The sequence below is a fragment of the Macaca thibetana genome, chromosome 3 (assembly GCF_024542745.1).
Source record: "Macaca thibetana thibetana isolate TM-01 chromosome 3, ASM2454274v1, whole genome shotgun sequence".
Classification (NCBI taxonomy): Eukaryota; Metazoa; Chordata; class Mammalia; order Primates; family Cercopithecidae; genus Macaca; species Macaca thibetana.
In genome coordinates, this window is record NC_065580.1 from 92447743 (window position 1) to 92467892 (window position 20150).

Genomic DNA, 20150 nt, shown 5'->3' on the forward strand with positions numbered 1-20150 from the left:
GCCTAGGATGTCAGCCCTGGTTTAGGAGCACAAGGTTTCCAAAAGATCAAGGTGTGAATTTCAGCCCTTTCAATGTGTGCTTATTGTTGAATGACTAACCTGAGCAGCAGTTTATGCTGGTTAGTTGAGGACGATATATTTACCCCATGACTGCTGCCTAAGATGCCACACTTGGGAGCAGGACTGCCCCAGGCTCAAGGTCGTGCCTACTCACCATGATACTATGTCTCATTTTACCAAGGGAGCTGAGAGAGAGACAGGTTATACACCTATTTCATGGGATTAAACGAATTTATAAGAGTGAGCGACAGCTTGCACAGTACCAGGCACACAGAAAGCACTTAATACTGCAGTGTACACCTCCCTCTCAGCCTGGCCCAGAAAAACAAATGAGAGGGAAATCACTTTGCTGAAGGACAGGTACAGGGATTACTTGTATAAAACTAGAGGACTGTAAGCAAGTTTTGCTCTGACAATGGAAAATCTAACAAATTCTTCTATTCACTGGTCAGCTTGCTCTCTTTCCAGAATGAATCCCTATTTTTCATTTTCCCTGGAGCCTTAAGACACAAATGGAAGGGAAAAACCAGAGTTCTGGACCTCCCAGTTCCCCGTGAGAACCCAGGAAGCCCATCTTCAGCTTGCTTCCTTCATCAATACAATTTACAACAAATGCAAACACTGCGCCTACCGGGTCCAGCAACGCCGACCTGACATCCTCTCCATAGCGGTTCCGCAGGCATGGTCCACAGAACTGTCCTCGCACACCACAGCAACCCTGGTTCCGACACACTGTCTTGGTGTCAATGGTCTTTTGGCGACACTGATGGCACGTGTTACCCTACGGGGGGAAGGCAGTGAGCAGGTGAACACAGGGATATGCTGATGCCCACTGAGGCCAGATGCCATCCTGTGCATTTCCAAGTGTATGAAGAAGTACCACCTGTCTCCTCAAACGAAGCAGGACTGTCTTCCTAAGAACCATAGCATCATCTCTAGACAAGGGGTCCCGAGCCCCCAGGCTAGAACCAGTCTGTGGCCTGTTTGGAACCGGGCTGCACAGCAGGAAGTGAGCAGCGGGTGGGCGAGCATTACCGCCTGCGCTCTGCCTCCTCCTGTCAGATCAGTGACACCATTAGATTCTCATAGGAGCACAAACCATCTATTGTGAATTGTGCATGTGAGGGATCTGAGTTGTGCACCCTTTAAAAGAATCTAATGCCTGATGATCTGAGGTGGAACAGTTTCATCCTGAAACCATCCCCTGCCCACCCCGCAAATCCATGGAAAAATTGTCTTTCACAAAACCAGTCCCCGGTGCCAAAAAGAATGGGGACTACTACTCTAGAATGTAACCATCACAGGTCTGTGGCCAGAGAAGCATATTAGGTCAGATGAGGCTGAGCAGAGACCCAAAAGGAATGAAATGATCAGGCTGTCAGGAAGAGAGACCAGAGAAAAGCTTAAGTCAGGGGTGGCAGAGCCCCTGAAAGGTGACAAGTGACTGAGTGGCAATGAGCCTTGGGTGGCATCACCTTGACCCCAGCCTAGCTCTGCAGACCTGCATATCTTCAATGTGAAATCTATTTTTTTTTTAATATTGACAACTAAATTTAAAGCATTTTAATACTATCTTGACAGTGTCCCATTATCCAGAAAAACACAAAAAAAGCAAAACGCAAAGCCTCCCTCTAAATCACCATTTACAAGAAATTTAACCTGTTTCCTACCAGATATTCTGCCAAACTTTATTTTCTATGGTTATATTACCCCCCAAATACACGAACTTTTTTCAATATTTAAAACATAAAACTATATAAATATTTAAACCGTAAGTTACATATAAAAATCCCTTTTTTAAACTATACCCTTCCCTTCCCCCAGATTGTATGCATCCCTAAGAGAGACTGCTGTCCTGATGGGAATTACTGCACTAGGCTGCCTCCCAGGTACAGCTGACCCTTGACCCTCCAATTCAGAACCTGGCTCTGAGCCCTTGGTGAGATGGCATAAGCCCTGATAGAGTTTAAAAACAAGTGAGATTTCAAATATCAATGCTTTAGACTCATAAGAATGACAATCATGCAAATTACCCATAATATATAATTTACCAGAACTTTATCATAGATTTTATCTCGAACAGTTATGGCAACATTTTCTAAGTCTTCTTCGGTGATATCCTCCACTGGCCGAAAAGAAGATATACGGTGACGTCGTCTATACTCCCGGCATTTCCCCTGCACAGTGAACACAGGCAGAACCTGGAGTGAGATGTTTTGAGCAGTTATAAAAAAATTATAAATATTTTAAACTCTCAAAGATCCATTAATGTTAACCCTGTCCCTCTTCTATTTCCCTGCAGCCATTTCATTTAGTTATTTACTGAGCTCCTGCCACCTGCCAAGCTTCCTTCTCAGCAAGGCGATACAGTCATAAAGGAGAAAATCAAGGTTTTTGGTTCTTTGCTGTAAACTCTGTGAAGAGGTGAACCACACTGAACAGCCAAACCCACAAATGAGTCCAAAGTTTCTCCCTCCAAACTGAAATCGCTTGAAACGCCTCATGCCTAAAATAGAAAGGCAATGAGGAATCACTGCACTTTTCCACGAAGTGGACACCACAAAGCTGACTGGAGCTGTGGACAGGCCTTTACTGCCTGCAGCAGAGATCAAAGCAGGGTCCTAACAAATGAGCTGCTTCTCAGCTCGGCTTGGATAAAAGACTCTCTCTGTGACCTCCAGCTTAGACCAGGGCTGCTTCTCAAAGTATGATCTCGGGAGCAATGGCATCACCTGGGAAGCAGACAGAAATGCAAGTTCTCAGCTGCCGCAGACCCACAGGGTCAGAAACAGCCCTGGGGTGACAGTGATGTGCGTTCACGTTTGGAGGAACAGTAGCTCGGACAAAAACGAATTCAAGTATTAGTCAGAAAATACCCCACTAATTGTCTTCCTTCTTCGGAAGCTGTAAAACTCTTCTGCAAATTTGGCGGCTGAGACAGTGAAGTTCTCTAGAGCAAACTTCTCAGGAGGCCGTGCACTCCGGGTCGGATTCATGCGCCGCGTGATCTGTCCCTCCGAGAAGGCTCGCCTCACTGTTTTCTTCCTCTGAAATCAAGAGCACAGACAGAGGCAACTGGGCACTCTCTTGAATAAAAGCCATCTGGTGGCTGATCACCATATATCAGTATTGCTATAATTATAAGGAGTTCTACTTACAGAAGCTGAGGTCGGGGTTCGTACTGGGAAGAAATCTGGCATTGAGTTCAATTCCGCCAATAACTGGGCAAGCTGAAGTTCAGAACATAAGAAAGGATCTTACATAAATAGTGCTCCAGGGTTAGGTCATCCAACACCTATCTCAAGTCTTCCATTTTGCTATCATAAGAAACCTAACTTGAATAGTTTACATAACCCGCAACAGTTATACTTTTAACCTCACATGTAAAGATTTTATCTCCAGACCTGAGATGCTGATGTCATCATTCATATGAATGAACACTAGCCTATTCCTTATATATAAGGACAACACAACACCAGGAAAACAGTCCTGGAATGATCAAGAGCTGGAGCATGAGGTTCCGATCCTGACTCGGAGGCTAATCCAAGGCAGTGTGACCCTGGGACAATTCATTTTGCACATGTGAGTCTCAAGTTTCAGGATGTTCAAAAAAGAAAAAGCTCAATTAAGATTATTTCGATGGTTAGAGCTCCAAAAATCTGATTCTTTAAATAAATTATCAAAGTAATTTATGAAGATATTCCTAAGTGAACAACTAATAACACCAAATAATAGGCATTAATATGCCAGAGAATTTAATTAGGATTCATTTTAGTTTATACAATTATATGAGTGCCACCAAAAAAATCATAAAGAAAATAGCTCTTACTTTAAAGATGTAGATGGATACAGTGCTGAAAATTTCCCTTAGCTAAGTAAAAATGTTTCTTAGGATAAAAATAACCCGAAAGTAGGCATTCCATTTTTGTAAGTGATTTATATTAGACATATAAGCTTGCATATACAGTATCACTACATCATTATTTTTTTAAAAGGAAAAGATTAAAAAAACACAAAAATGCTAAAAGTGATTATAAGTGGTAGAACTATTAAAAAAAAAAACTCTGTAGATAAGCAATTGTGAAGCAAACAATGATTCTCTACAATGATCAGATTAACAGTAACTGATTACATATAGAAAAACCAAATATATGTAACAAAGATTTCACCAAATATATGTAACAAGATTTCACCAAATATATGTAACAAGATTTTCATTGTTCTAATGAAGACATTTTAGAGTGAATTAACACTGTTGAGGTTGTTTTAATTCCTAGACTTCTTCCATTCCTTGAGAAGTCTCAGAACCAGGGCCGGTCACCACAGAAGAGTGGTTCCATGGTGAAAAGCTACCTGCCCAACCTGCTCCTCGCAGCTCCTCAGTGGACTTGGTGACATCCCACTTCCTCTGCTTTACTCTGCTGGGAACAGGCCAGTTGTTCAGCCCCTGTCATCCCCAACACAACTATATACTTAGAACTTAGCTTGGTCAACAGTAAGCAGCATGATGGCACCGTGTAAGGGCTAAAAATGGTCCTGGGGAATCTCTTTCTGTTCCCAAACCAGAGCTGATCATGTAACAGTCGCTCTGGGTTCTGGAAAAGAAAAAGGATACACAATACCCAGAGTACATTTTCCTGACAGAAGCCAAAGCAACAGCAGCAACTATAGAAGCAAAGTGGTTCAAAGTGGTTCCGGGAGCCCAGCAACTGCTGCCAGAGCCTGATGCCAACTCCCAGGGCGCCCTCCGTGAAGCCTCACCATGGCTTTGTTCTCCTTGATGTTCATGGTCCTTTTCAGCAGAGCATCCGAACTCTCCTGGCTCTCATCCCGAGAGTCGTCCTCAGACTCAGAGGTAGAATCTTCCCTTTGCATCACCTGTCTACGGCCTTTCTTTCTTCCAAGAACTGTTTCTTTCTCATTCTGTAAGCGTGAGCTAGAAAACAACTGCTCGGAAGAACTGTTTTTATCTGGTTTGTTGGCCAGCTTCTTGGTGGGGAACTGAAAGGCTACTCGAAGACCAATACTACTTCTTCTAGACCTACTTCTTCTTGAGGTAGCCTTATCTTCTTCTTCATCTTCCTTTTCCTCACTCACCAAAGATGCTTTGCCATCATCACTCAAATCTGACTCCACGACCTAATAAAATAAGAGCAAGAAAAAGCACAAAGACTCTGTTACAGACCCACAAAAAAGACATGCATTTAAAACAACTCTGACAGCATATGAGAAAAAACATGAAAAATGAAAAGCTTTCCCTTCATATTATGAGTTCCCTCTGAATTTCCTTTAAATGTCCAAGAAATTGGTTGATGAATAAAATCAAAGAGCAGACAACCTACTACCGAACAGTGCACTGTCATACCCATGACATAATTGGGTTTCATGGGGAGCATGAGGGCTGTAAGCGAAACACTGACAGGGTGGGCTCCTCCACCGAGGGACGACCAAGGAGCGCCAGCAAGAGGAGAGACAGTCACAAAAAAGGGTATGCCTGACAGACGTGATCTTCAGACAGGAAAGGGTGCTATGGGGGGAAAATGCTGACTGGTCTCCTCTAAATAGCAGAAACCGGACTCCTGAGTAACGGGGCGGGAGAGCTGACTGCACCTCAGGGCAGTGACCCAGGACAGGCAGATGACCTGCCACTGGGTCCTCAGTCAAGGGGCACCTTTCCCTTCCCTGGAACCCTCACAGAGCCATGAGGTGAAACCAGGTCAGGAAGCTCGACAGGTTGTAGCAAAACACCACTCAGTCAACTCCATAAATCCTCACCTGACGTGTTCAAATTCCACATGGTAGAGGTCTCCAGCATTCAAACATTGCTCCGTTTTACAAGTGAGAACACAGTAAATATGGAAGGCAGTAACAGGGTTACATCACCTACGTGACGGCTTAGATGTGACGGGACTCTTAGTGGTACCGAGACAGGTTTAAGTATGTGAGATCCAGGACATCTTCTGGGCATCCTTCCATGACCACAAGTTAGAAAACTTTGGGAACCATTATCTGGGAATTCTGAAAATCTACCAAGAGCGTGGAATGGCACCAATATGGGCCCGGGATCAGTTCAGGGACTCTGCTTCTTCCCCAGTGACCACCACCAACCCCGAATTCTCATTGGACTAAAGTTAGAAATAAGACAGAAGGAGAAAAAAAATGCAGATAACTGCCAACCCTAGTATATCCACACCAAGCCAAGTGAGAAATAATACTATACGGCACTGATTTACCTATTTTTTTTAATACCCTGAACTTTCCATATTAATAGCCTCAGAATTCAAAATGGTGTACGGCAAAGGAACCCAATTTTAGGGGACACTGTCAGGGAAGAACTTCAGTTTTGATCCATTTATCTACCATCCTCATCATCTACAGGCCTCTCTTTACCAGATGTAGAACGGCTCACTACAGAGGCCTGAAGGAAGGAAAGAACAAATGGTCCACAGCAGCCCAGAATCAGACCCGAGAGAAGAGCACAAGTCTAGCACGTGGATGTGGCTATTTCGCATCCGGCCAGCAGGCCCCTGGAAACCAAGGTTACAGCAATATCCCATTATCAAGAAAGACAGGCTCGCCAGTTCCCACAGGGGTGGGCAGGGGGCTGGGCTGGGAGGCAACAATGCTTTTCTTCTCACTGGATTCTAAAATAAAATTTGCAGGGGCCTGTGCTGAACTCTAAGCTATATCATGATCTACGTAACACATCACAGTCCACAGACTTGGGGGCAGGTGGGAGGGAAGACTTCTGGGGTAATTCACTTTCTCTCACTAGAAACACAAATGCTTCAAATAACCAGACATCACTTCACTAAAGAACAGAAAATAAGTACGTCGCTAACAAATGATGCCCATTAGGGTTTTAGAAGGATTTTAATATCGTGCTGGCAAGAAACTGGGGAATTGCTGGCCAGAACTGATGAACTGCCACACAAACAGCTTCTGCAAAGAAAGCCAAAGGAGACCTGGGGCCTCCAGGCTGGCACAGCTCTATGTTGCTACTCATAGCAAAAAAACACCATCAAACAAAGCAGCCTACCATGCGGGCTTTTATGCTCTACATTCTCTCCCAGGACAGGTGAAGGATGAGGCAGGCCTAGGAGTCACAGCTTATTTAACCTCTACAGAGTCTCTGCCAAAACTTAGTCCTTAGCAGCTTCTGACTGTGAAGAGGCTTAAACTCTACGTTCCATCTTCATACTGTAGCATGTTTATTTTTTGCATAAATGTATGCTGTTTTTAGCAGAAAACATTTCTGCACTTAAATCCGAAGGCTGTGCCTTAAAGTTACCTTCAGATTCAAACACGAGTGGGCAGTAAACTAGCCTAACTGCGCAGGATAAAAAAAAATCAACTCACAAGTCTGTTCATAGGAAGTGCTGAGAGTAGACTTCCCTCCAGAATCCAGGCAGGCCTGGGTCATCTTTAACACTAAAAAGCATGACAAATCCAAATGCACAATGCATGGGGAACACCCAGCTTGTACCACAGCCACATTTTTGCCAAATTAACTTCAAACCAAAAACTGTCACTTCACACACAGTAAGAAAGTATCTCAAGGAAGTTGTCACTCTAAGATAAACTTTTAGATAAAAGAGGTTTAAGAAACTCTTGAGATAATGTTTTCTGTTTTTCTTTTCTTTTTTTTTTTTTTTTTTTTGAGATGGAGTCTCATTCTGTTACCCAGGCTGGAGTGCAGTGGCTCAATCTCAGCTCACTGCAACCTCCACCTCCCGGGTTCAAGTAATCCTCCTGCCTCAGCCTCCTGAGTAGCTTGAATTACAGGTGCCCACCACCATGCCTGGCTAATTTTTGTATTTTGAGTAGAGACGGGGTTTCACCATATTGGTCAGCTCAGCCTCCCAAAGTGCTGGGATTACAGGCATGAACCACCGCGCCTGGCCAAGAGAGAGAAATTCTTTGAGAAGGACAATAAAGGATGCCTGGGACACATCCCCAGACCCAACAGGCATGAGGGGAAAAGTAATGGATTTTCTCTAAGAGAATAATGGACTGGTGGACCAGGGATTAGCCTTCCAGGAGCAATTTTTTTAGGTTATGTGAATTGCTTATAAGAAATATGTAAGAAAAAGTAAAATCTTTTCACTTGTGAATTGACTTCTTGAAAGTAAAACTCTAATTCAGAAACAGGATTAAAAACATTACCACCCACATCCCTTCCTGTTGTAATTATTACCATTACTTCTGGATTAGTCATTCCATTCAGATCACTCTGCGTAAATCCTGCAAAATCCTCAGTCTCTGAGTCAGTGTCCTCTATAAAAATTCTTCTTAGCTCTTCTGTGAAGTATTTGGAATGAAAGCGCACATCCTGCTAAATTAAAGACACACATACATCAGAGACGGAAAGTAGAATAGAGGTTACCAGGGAAGGGTAGAATGAGGAGCTACTGAACGGGTGCAGAGTTTCTGATGGAGATGACGAAAATGGACGGACAACAATGTGAACGTACTTAACGCACTCAACTGTACACATCAAAAACAGCTGAAATGGTATATTTCATGTTATGTGTATTTTACCACAATAAAAAAAAAAACAAAAAACAAACACTGGCCGGGTGCAGTGGCTCACCCTGTAATCCCAGCAGTTTGGGAGACCGAGGCAGGCAGACCACTTGAACTCAGGAGTTCAAGCCTGAGCAACATAGTGAGATCTCGTCTCTGCAAAAAATACAAAAATTAGCTGGGGTCTGGTGGCGTGTACCTGTAGTCTCAGTTACTTGGGAGGCAAAGGTGGGAGGATTACCCAACCCTGGGAGGTCGAGGCAGCAGTGAGCTGCACACCACCGCACTCCAGCCTGGGTTGCAGCCGAGATTACACCACTGTCACTCCAGCCTGGGTGACAGAGCGAGACCCTCTCTCAAAAAAACCCACATACATATATAAATTATATATATACACATTTTCTAAAGCTTACAAAATTCAGACCTACAAATCAGACAATTTTTAAAAATTGGGTGTAGTCTCAATCAGCTTCTAATGTGACTGGTAAGTGCTCATGGAATTCAGCTTCTCCTGCCAAAGCTGGCAACCAGACACGTCTGCTTTCACACAGAACCAAAACACATGGAAAGAAGACATGAGGAGAAAACCTGGCTCCCTCCCACATGCTGGCTTCCCTTTCCAACAGCCTTTCAAAGCCGGAGTCTCCTCCAAGTGGGTGAGCATGCCTCCCGTTCACCAACCGCGAGTTTCTCTGTAGGAAAAGGCTGAGGTCTCTCCCAGCCCTCACTGCCCAACACCAGAGAGCCTAGACTTGCTCCATGAGCAGACACCACGGCGGCCTGATGGAAAGCTCACCCAAGGTCACCCCCAGGAATTTCTCTCCTGCAGGAGGTGAGAGGTGAACAACCATGGTTAGGTGGCAAGTGAGCAGAAGGAAAGATGCAATGTGACTCTTTAAGAAAAGGCATTTTCTAATACTTTTTCTTGCTTTTGAAATAGGGCAAAGAAGGAAACTCAGCTCTCTTAAAAGTATGCTTGAAAGAAAGAGGAAATAAACTGCAGACCAAAGGGAGACCCATGAGACCAGCCTCCTGTAAGCCCGCCACGCCTCATCAGTGTTCGAGTCTGTCCCCAGTTTCCTCTGACGTCTCTTCCCTCCATCCCTGATATAGCAATGACCCCTTGTAACACCACACTTGGCTGAGAATCTGTATCTAACCCCTGCCTTTCCCTGATTTTAATTATATATTTCTTTGGGCTCATATATCTCTGGGGAAAAATAGATAGACAAGTGGAAAAACTTACAGGGGCACACAAAGAAATGCCTACATCTAGCATTCTGTAAGCTTAAAAATGTCTCCTATGAATTATTATGGGTAATTGGAGTGAGTTTGCTCAGAGCTAAATTACTTTGTTCCTTTGTTGATAGCTGTAGTGCAGCTGCTTGAAAAAAAAATTGCACACACAAAAGGGAAGTTTCTTTAAAGTGAAATTCAAATCGTGTTTAAGGGAGACCAGAGTTAGCATACACACACTGTGTGCAAGTTCGCACAGCTTCTCTCTATTGGTTAAAATGGATCATGAGTGTGTGGGGTCAGGGTAGAGAAGCAGCCAGGGCTTGATTATTAAGGAAGAATGGTACACAGCTGCTGCTAAGGAAACCCACCATGCACCTGAGGCCTCTCAGTGCAAGAAACATCTGGCTCACAGAGCCCTGGGCCAGCCCCTGCAGGCTAATTTAGGGCGGTATTTCTGTGTGTAAATTTCAACAACTACCTAAAGCCCCTGCCTAGGGCCTGAAGAGAACAGGGCAAGCCTTGAAGCAGTGAGTTCCCATCTTCCAGTTTTTCTGGCTATTTTGATCTTGTGTGCTGGCCTTACAGGGCAATGGGCATCCTGGGAGAGATCACCATCTTTGATGGTCAGTCCTGATAGAGAAAAACAACTTACCGTTGTCCTGAACTGAGGCCTATGCTTTAGTTTCCTTACTCCAAAGTGTGTAAACACTGTTTTTCATGTGGGTCTGTATGATGCCAACCTCCACTCCACACTGCTCCACTGCATTCTGAGTTAGAAACCCTTGCACTGCTAATTGCTCTCTGGCACTGGTTCATTCTCCCTCAAAATCAATACTGGGCACTATGCTATGGGCCTTGGTCATCTACCATGATCAGGACAATAAGCAAGTAACACATCAGAGGAGAAGCTAACATAGGTGGATAAACTTATTTTGAAGTCCATGTGACATGAAGAAACACACTAGAGAGCAATGGCCTGTTGAACCAGACAGCCAGACAAACACCCCATTTCAACTGCACCCAGCAAACAACAACCCCCGTGCTCACTGTATACAGTCACGTGGGGTGTTAGATGCCTGAAATGAGAGGAAAGGAACAATACATGGGGACGAAAAGTCAGAGCCAGGGAAGCTACAAAGCACCATTCAAGTATGAGGTCCCCCCTTCTTCAAGGAGTTTACAATCTAACAGGGAGGCAGATAGGTCCACGACTAACCCTGGTGAGGGTCAGTGCTCTAAGGGATACACAAGCAATATGGCACATGGAGGGAAAGAAAATCCAGTAAGACTTCATGGAAGAAGTAGCATAACTGGATGTGAGCCACAGTAGAGGCTAGAAAAATGGTGACAGCACAGATAGGCAGGAAGGACAGCACGGACCAGTGGGCAGAAAGGGCAGAACAGTGATAATGAGCATGTCAATTCAGTTCCTGCGTCCTGCAGCATAGCAGGTAGAAAAGAGACCCAGGGGGTAAGAGGCTGAGAAGTGGTGGCCCTGGATTTGGAACATCCCAGCTTGGGACTTCCCAGATGTGGGGCCTTGGGCAAGTCATTACACCTTCCTGAACTTCAGTTTCATCACTTGCAAAATGGGGATAGTAACAGCACCTGCAGCTTCCCAGGGAGTTCTGTGGATTAAATGCAATATTTGTATGAAAAGCAGTTGGCACACTGTCCTCCCCGGGGAGAACACGCCTGACTACAAAAGAGTCATCATAGCAGCAGAAGCAGCTGTTCTGTTTCTTAATGCCCGGTGCCTGCCAGGCTCTGTCCTCGGCCCTTTAGACATGTTCTGCCCTGCTCAAATGCTCCTCAAGGTGGATCCAACAGGCTCTGCTCTCCCCACTGCCTGACTGTGCTCAGATGGAGGGCTGAGTAAGGGAGGAGCTGACCACAGCTCAATCCTATAACAGATCCTAGTAAGAAGGGATGAGCATTCAGGTAAGAGCTACGAGGGCTATGGCAGCTGCAGAGGGAAGGGAAGGATGGACACCAGGAACACAGCAGAAGTTTCATCAACTTCTGGATGGGAGTCAAGGAGATGGAAGAGGCGAAGGAAGGCCAAGAACAACAAAAGATGGAGAACCAGATGGGGAAAGGGGGAAGCCAGAAAGACAACCAAGGGAAGGAGAAGTGAGCTTCGGATCTCCCTTAGCAACCAGGACCAGTCCAACTGGTAGTCAGAAACCACCTGGGGCTGCAGAGAGAAGACAAGCTCCACAAAACAATACAGTAACAGCTCAAAGCAGGACAACAGACAAGTTCACTAAGTGAGAAGATTGAAGACAAAACCTTAGAGAACATCCGCATTTAGGGACAGGGACAGGGACAACAAGCGATAGTAACAAAGAGCAGGCCGGGTACGGTGGCTCTCGCCTGTAATTCCAGCACTTTGGGAGGCCGAGGCGGGCGGATCACCTGAGGTCGGGAGCTCAAGACCAGCCTGGTCAACATGGCAAAACCCCTTCTCTACTAAAAAAAAAAAAAAAAAATACAAAAAGAAGCCAGGCATGGTGGCAGGAGCCTGTAATCCCAGCTACTCGGGAGGCTGAGGCTGGGAGAATTGCTTGAACCTGGGAGGTGGAAGTTGCAGTGAGCTGAGATCACGCCACTGCACTCAAGCCTGAGTGACAAAGTGATACTCCATCTTGGAAAGAAAGAAAATAATAATAGAGAAAAAGGTGTAACAGAGAGGAAGAAACTCAGGGGGCTAGAAGGAGGTGGCTGGTGGGGTCAACTGCTGTGGAGATGCCAAATGAGATGAGGACAGCACAGACCAGGGAGCCCCCAGCGATCTCAGAAAGCACAGCTCCCACCCAGGCCAGAACTTACAGCAGCCCACATAATTAAGCAGGCACTTCACTTACATACAATTAACTGCTCCCCTTCCTGTACTTGCCCAGTGGAGGCAAGGTGGATTTAATTTGCTGCCGTTTTGGAGAGGCCCGTGGTCAAGGGAGAATGAGGAATTCTGAGTGCTGCAATGAACTCAGAAGAAAATGCCACTGAAGGGTAGAGATTTTGATTGGCCATTCTACTACAGGACACAATGTGACCCTCCAGGAATCTACACCTCTCAGAGAACTAACTTGTGTGTGCTAGAGATCAAAGTAATTAACGCAAGAATAAGGCTCTCCCCAGCAATCCCAAGAGTGACATGCCAACAGAATTGCACCACAGGACCACAGAGGTGCAATTGTCTCCCCGCAACCACACGATCCCTCATGCCTCGCCGCAGCCTCGCCTCTGTGGGAAGACTGAACACAGCCTCGCCGCAGGTTACAGCCCCAAGGCAGCCAAGAACATGCACTTGGATCACGTGAAGTCCATTTAAAAAAAAAAGAATTATGGTACAGGGAAGGATTAGCACAACAAAGTGAACTAGGTTCTCTCACCAGTTTTTTAAAACAGGAAGATATAATGTTTCTAAAATAAAATGCTAGACAATGAACTGATCTCACCAATCTCACACCATGTTCAAATAAAAGAACATCCAAACCAAGATTCAGGCCTCCAGATGAACACACCTACTTGGAAGGAATCATCCGTACCTGTTTCCCTGACTCCAGTGAGTCAAAACTATCGCAGCTCTCCTCTGACGAGACGGTTTCCATGGGAACATCATCTTGGAAGCCGACAAACTCTTCATCATCACTGGGGGCGTTAAAGATGTCAGCCACTTCTTTAGGGATCTGTTTTGGATTCAAAAGAGGCAGGATTAAACCAGGGGCTCTTGCTAATCACTTAGGGACATTTTCTGGAGGGGAGTAAGAGATCTCATTACTTCATCCAACTGCCACGGTTGCCCAGAAGTCCCCAGTAACCCTGAGCAAAACACGCTTCATTCAGCTAAGAACTCATGGGAAAATAAGGTGTAGGGGGGGTGGGGGAGATAAAACTTAAAATTCTAGATATACCCTGTTTTACAGAGAATGTTAAAACCAGGCCAGAGAGAAGACATTTTTTATCTCTTGACAAAAAGAAAACTTGTTTCTGAGAACCAATGATCTCTTTTTTCTCCTACAGTGGATGCATCTTTAAATGTCATCTACATAAAAAAGATACCATAAAACATTATTAAGCTCTTTTTTTAGTGTTCAGCTACACTATTTATTTTTTCTTCTTTGTCATAGGCTGATTCAGAAAGTAGAAAGTTCATACAATGAAATAAGTAGTTTTCCTTCTTTTCTATATTGTAAGTCAACTTAAGTAGTTGGGGATTAATTCTAACAGAATTCAAATGCTATTAGGGGATAAGTGATCCCAGAGGGAACAGTGTCAGCACACTTAATCCACAAATATGTATCTGCTGGAGTTCATTTTTGTAAGTTGACTATTTTCTCCCAAATCTTTGTTTTAAAAAAAGTTCAAACACACAGAAAGGTGAACAAATAGTACAAACACCTATCGATTCTTTATCTAGACCCATTATTTGTCACTGCATTTGCTTTCTTTCTCTGTTTCAACAAATATTAGGTTGAACCATGGGCATTTGCTGATATTTGGCTGTTTTTAACTTAGGAAAACAGCAATTTAATATGAGCCAACCTAATCCATATATACCCACATTAAAGTAATTTGCAGACATTGTATTGATTGGCCCTCATATAATTCAGCATGTATCTCCCACGGATAAGGACATTCTCCTATAGAACCACAAAACCATAATTGTACCGAAAATAATTAACATTAATAGTACGATTTACTGTAATTCTATATTTTAATACCTGCAACTGTTCCCAAAATGCCTTTTATAACTTTTTGGAGACAATAAGATCCACTCAAGCAAGGTTTTGCATTCTATTTGATTTTGTGTTTTTTGTTGCTTTTCACAACACTGACTTGTTTTTTAGATAGACCATGACAACTGCCTTGTCTTGTATTCTGAGCTTATCTGAGTGTTTCCTCATGATTAGATTCAGGTTATGTATTTTTGGCACCATTCTACATAGGTGACATGTACTCGTCAATGCATTGCATAAGGGGGCACAAAATATGAAGTTATCCCACTATTAATTAATTTTTAATTTTTCATTATAAAAACTTGCAAAGGTATTTCAAAAGTAGACAGGAAGATATTTTAATGAACACACATTGATCCTCCCCGTAGCTATCTGCCCAAGGCTAACTGTGCTTCCCCCGTATCCCGACCCAACTCCCCTTCTTCCAAATTATTGTGAAGCAACTGTAGACATAGTATCATGTCACTCTGTATCATCAAATGTACAGTCTGTATTCACAGTTCTTCTGCCTCATTTTTTAAAAACTTAGTTTATCTGCATCGTGATCCAACTAAGGTTCACACACTGATCAACATGGCTCTTAAATCCCTTCTCATCACTCCTTTATCTTTTTTTCTCTTGCAGTTTAATTTTGAAGAAACTGGGTCATTTGACTGTGGAGTTTGTCCAAGTCTGAAGTTTTATTTTTTTTGCAGCCCCTAGGTGGCATTTAACAGACTCATCTGGATTTACAATTTGGGCGTTGAATCTGGAGGCTCACTTCTAGTTTGCTTGCTTTTGCCAAGACTACTTTGTAGGAAGTGCTGTGCTCTTCCTTTGGAAAGCACGTAAGGTCTGGCTGTCTCTTTTTTTAGTGGTGTTGCGGTTTGGTCAATAAGTTATGGTGGAATCGGCCTGATTTGTTCTTTGCTTTAGAAAAAAAACAACAACAACAAAAAACACCTTTTCTTCTTTGTCACTAATAAGGACTATGCAGAGTGATACTTGAGATTCTGTGAATATCCTCCCTGATAACATCTCACTCAATAGTTTCAGCAATCATTGACAGTGCTTTCTTTAAAATTATTTTTTATTTTAATAAAGACAGGGTCTATGTTACCCAGGCTGGTCTCAAATTCCTTGCCTCAAGTGATCCTCTCACCTCAGCCTCCCAAACTGCTGGGATTACAGGCGTGAGCCAGTGCACCCCTGAATCAATTATTACATTAGGAACTGCAAAAGAGAAATTTTCAGATTTTCTCTTTCCTTCATAAAGTAGCTGGCATTCTTGTATAACACGGTGTTTCTCTCACTCTCCCCCTTTTCTTCTACCATGTACATCCATGGATTTTTTAAAAGTATTATTCAGTGTGTTATAATCCATACTCTCATAATTCTTTCTGACTGTCCCAAATTTGGCCATTGGGAGCTCCTTTAAGTCATCCTCTGTCCTTCTGACATGGCACTAGGGGTCTTTCAACACCTCCTTGCTTTCTGACGCAACGAACATGGCAAGCTAACCTTGTATGTTTCCTGTCCCAGACCTCAAATCAGCCATTTCTCCAAGGAACCCTGAAACCTTTCACTGGGAAATGGCATTTAAAAACCAAGATCGGAGAACGTGGTGTACCTCAGTTAATGAAATATCATTGCTTGTAGGCTCTTTGGACAGAGCAAGGATATTTTAAATAGGTAAATCACAAGTTCATGTTGACACCTTGAATTCAAATCCAACACGGAGGCTTCTTCCTCTGCTCCCTCATCTCACATTAGCATCGCTGTTCCACCACAAGGAAAACCCTCGATCCCCAGAATTTTTAATATACTTATCCATGTGGTGCTCTATCTACAATAAATACAAAATAGTGCCAAACTGATGCCACCAATATATACCAACAACAAACAGTGCAGTTCAAGATTTCTTTGCGGTTCTTTCTAGCCCTGGAACATAGTCTCACTATACACAGGATCTTTTCCTTCAGCTAACCAGATGATCACTACACAAAGTATGGTTATGCAGAAATGTTTTACATGTACTTCCCATTTCATCATGCAGTATATTAAAAAGATGTCCTTAACAGTTGAGATTTAATAATTTTTACTGTTTCATCAGAACATTCTTACATGAAATTGACACTTTCTTTGTAAATTGAGTGCATGGAGGTGAATAATGCAATGACTACTAATATAGTTTGCTGCTACCACCTGGATTCATGCTAAAGGTCAGCAGTTTTCTCACTTTGGCTTTTGCACAATCAGTGCAAATATCAACACAGCAAAAAGGGCAAATAACATCTTAGTAGTAGTATGACATTACATTTGCCCTCATGGACCCGTGAAAGGGTCTCAGGGTCCTCCATCTCACACTTTGACCACTGTGCTAGCATACACAGAGCTGTGTATTCAAAAGCTACTTAGCTTCTTGGAATTCTCTGTATGGGTGTATTGACTTAATTTTACATTTAGTCAGGTTCCATTTAAGAAATTGGTAATCCTTAATCTATTTACTTTCATCATTATTTTAATGCTTCTTGATTAAAAATAATTAGAAAATAATGGTTCAATCAAAGGAAGTATAACATAAATACAGAAATGGGATACCCCAAGTTCAGTGATGCTAAAGGGTTAATACAAACACTTTCCCACCACCTAATAAAATCACTGCAAGGGACACACAAGAATAACACTTACAGAAGTAGAGTTCAACTAACAATTTTTTTACCAGCCACATGTAGGGCAGCACTAGCAAAGCTTAACTCTGACATCGTTCTTGGGGAAAATATTAAAACTTTTCTCTAGGCGGTATGTTAAACAATGTTTGCCACCTTATCTTTTCAAAGACACCTTTTGTTGTTGGTTTAGCACTCAAAACTCAGAACTAATACACAAGGAAAACACCCAGACTAGAGAAACACAGACAATACTTATGAAAGTGTGCCTATGTTGTAGTTACATAATAGCCACTGAGGCACTGACAGGGACAGTGTGTCAACTTCAATCTTTTTCTTTTGGACTTCTCACCATTCAACAAAAATGAAAAAGCCCTGCTGGCCCAGAAGCTTCTTTTAACATAAATGGTTTAAAGGAGGAGGAGCACCCCATTTATGGATGTAATGGAAATACATATAAGGAATGGAGAGTGTTGGTGATAGGAATAAACTGCTTCCAGCAGCAACTGCATTAGTCCCCATGGTACTGTGTTCAGCCCCACCCCTGCTGCGAACCTGTGTCCGCCTAGCTAATTCCTCCTTCTGCATCTTTGACTTCTGCATCTGCTCCAGAGGTACCATTAGCGGGCTGTAATTACTGATTAGGAACAAAAGGAAAGAGCACACTTTCAAAAAAACAGCGTGCATGCCTGGGGTATGCAGGGCTCTGAATCTTCAAAGCGTATTAAAAGAGTTTCAGATAGTCACAAGCTTCAGGATTTGGCAAAAAAAAAAAAAAAAAAAAAAAACTCTGTAAAATATTCAAGTGTCCTCAATGCAACAAACTGATTCGTTTAACAGATGCAACAAAGGCAGCAAGATTAATTTGAGAAGGACCTGACAGAAAGGATACACAGGGACCTCTTCTAACGAATGGCCAGTTCCACAACATAGCAATACATTAGGCCCGAGGATCTGTCACTTTCCTGTTCCATTCGGCAGTGATCCACTGGGTAGCTGCACAGTCTTTTTTTTTTCAAAGTTTGTGTTCCATTCTATTACAATAATGCCAGTCGTAAGACTCACCAAAAAGAACACTACAGCAAGTAACTGAAAACAACAAAAATACAAAATTTCTCAATCATTGGATATTTACATTAGTTGAACTTCTACAAAATTAGGATAACTACAATCTAGTGAACCAAAAAAAAGGGGAAATTCTCATCTGAAAGTGAAAAGACCATTTCATTATTTACCATACTTTTTAAAAATTGACAACTTTATGCTATTCCTAACTTTCATGCAGTTTCTGTTTGTCTACTCTGTCTTTACTGGAATTAACAGTGTGAGTATCATCAAAAGTCATGTGGGGGACCAGGATTCAACTCCCTAAGAACACAGGTACTAGAAAGGAACCCCAGGGCACCTAACACAGGGCCCAGCCTAAAGCAGATGAACAATAAACCCTGGCTGAAAGCATTTACATGCATCTGACTTTGTGTCATTTTCTTAAGAAAGGTGTATTTTACTAGGAAAATACTAAGTCAAAAAGGTACACTCTGTGACATTCCTACATGAGGGGAATTAAGAATTTTCACCCAGAATCCTAGGACATCTATCTACAAAGCAGTCATATTCACAGCTCCCCGTTCAGAAAGGACTGCAGGTTTCCCTTATAAGCCATATAGATTACCTGAGAGCTTTTCTCTGAAATAGATTATGCAAACTCAACAGGCTTTGGGGCCAAGCGGGTGGGCAACAGGGCAGTAGGTCAGTTGTAGGAAAATACGGGATGGTGCTGACTGGTGGGCTGAACACATACATCCAGGAAAGGAGGCCACTCCTCCGCTCCAGCTGATCACTGCCCTGCGGGAACAGGGGTCTAGTGTGCCTGACCTCCAACATTCCCAGAGAATCTGGGAATCTAAGTGCTGGTAAGAAACTTCCCATCTACAGATTGGATCTCAAACTTGTTCAGGGAACACGCACAGTGGAACTCATAGGGCTTAGTGGAACTCATAGGGCTTTGTGGAACACCAAGGAAACTGTAAATGCCAGAATTCCAAATATTACCAACAGTATTAATATATCTACTAGTGCTTAGTAGTAACAGTAGAGGGCATCAAAGTGTTAAGAAAATTAAGAAAAATATTATATCCTTTCCCTTGTTCATGGCAGCATTATTCACAAGAGCCAAAAAGTGGAAGCAATCCAAGTATCCATCGATGGAAAAATGGATAAACAAAATGTGATACATATATATAATTGAATATTATTCAGCATTAAAAAGGAAGGAAATTATGACACACGCCACCACATGGATGAACCTTGAAGACATTATGCTAAATAATAAGCCAGTCTCCATAAAACCAAGAACTGTATGATTCTACTTCTAACAGGTACCTAGAGTGGTTGAATTCCTGGAGACAGAAAGCAGAATGGTGGCTGCCAGATGCTGAGGGGAGGGAGAAACGTGGAGTTACTGTTTAATGGATACAGAGTTTCAGGTTTCCAAGATGAAAAGAGTTCTGGAATTTAAATATGCTTAACACTACTGAACCATACATTTAAAAATGGCTAAGACGGTAGATTCTATATGTATCTTAGCACAATTTAAAAAGAGTAAAACGAAAAAAGGCAAATTAAGAAAGACAATTTAAGCCAGGCATGGTGGTTCATACCTGTAATCCCAGCACTCTGGGAGGCCGAGGCAGGAAGATCACTTGAGCCCAGGGGTCTGAGACCAGCCTAGGCAACATGGTGAGACCCCATCTCTGCCAAAAAAAGATTAAAAAAGTAGCTGGGTTGTGGTGGCGTGTGCCTGTAGTCCCAGCTACTCATGAGGCTAAAATGGGAGGATCGGTTGAGCCCACGAGTTAGAGGCTGCATGCAGTCAGCCATGATCGTACCACTACACTGCAGTCAGGGCGTCAGCGAGACCCTGTCTCAAAAGAGA

General features: G+C 43.0%; 1 protein-coding gene across 7 annotated transcripts in view; it reads right to left on the bottom strand.

Moving 5' to 3' along the window:
* The window catches only part of CDCA7L (cell division cycle associated 7 like), a 45181-nt gene that overhangs the window by 2532 nt on the left and 22499 nt on the right, over positions 1–20150 (bottom strand). For 2 of the 7 annotated variants that reach the window (XM_050785411.1, XM_050785406.1), the window contains exons 2-8: positions 13377–13517; positions 8258–8392; positions 4822–5199; positions 3219–3290; positions 2937–3107; positions 2112–2261; positions 692–841 (exon numbers count right to left, since the gene is read on the bottom strand). In XM_050785411.1, coding sequence (XP_050641368.1) covers positions 692–841; positions 2112–2261; positions 2937–3107; positions 3219–3290; positions 4822–5199; positions 8258–8392; positions 13377–13517 — 1197 coding nt within the window. Of the gene's footprint in view, positions 1–691; positions 842–2111; positions 2262–2936; positions 3108–3218; positions 3291–4821; positions 5200–8257; positions 8396–13376; positions 13518–20150 lie in introns of all 7 variants that reach the window. The other 5 variants (XM_050785412.1, XM_050785407.1, XM_050785410.1 and 2 more) reach the window with 3 other exon arrangements.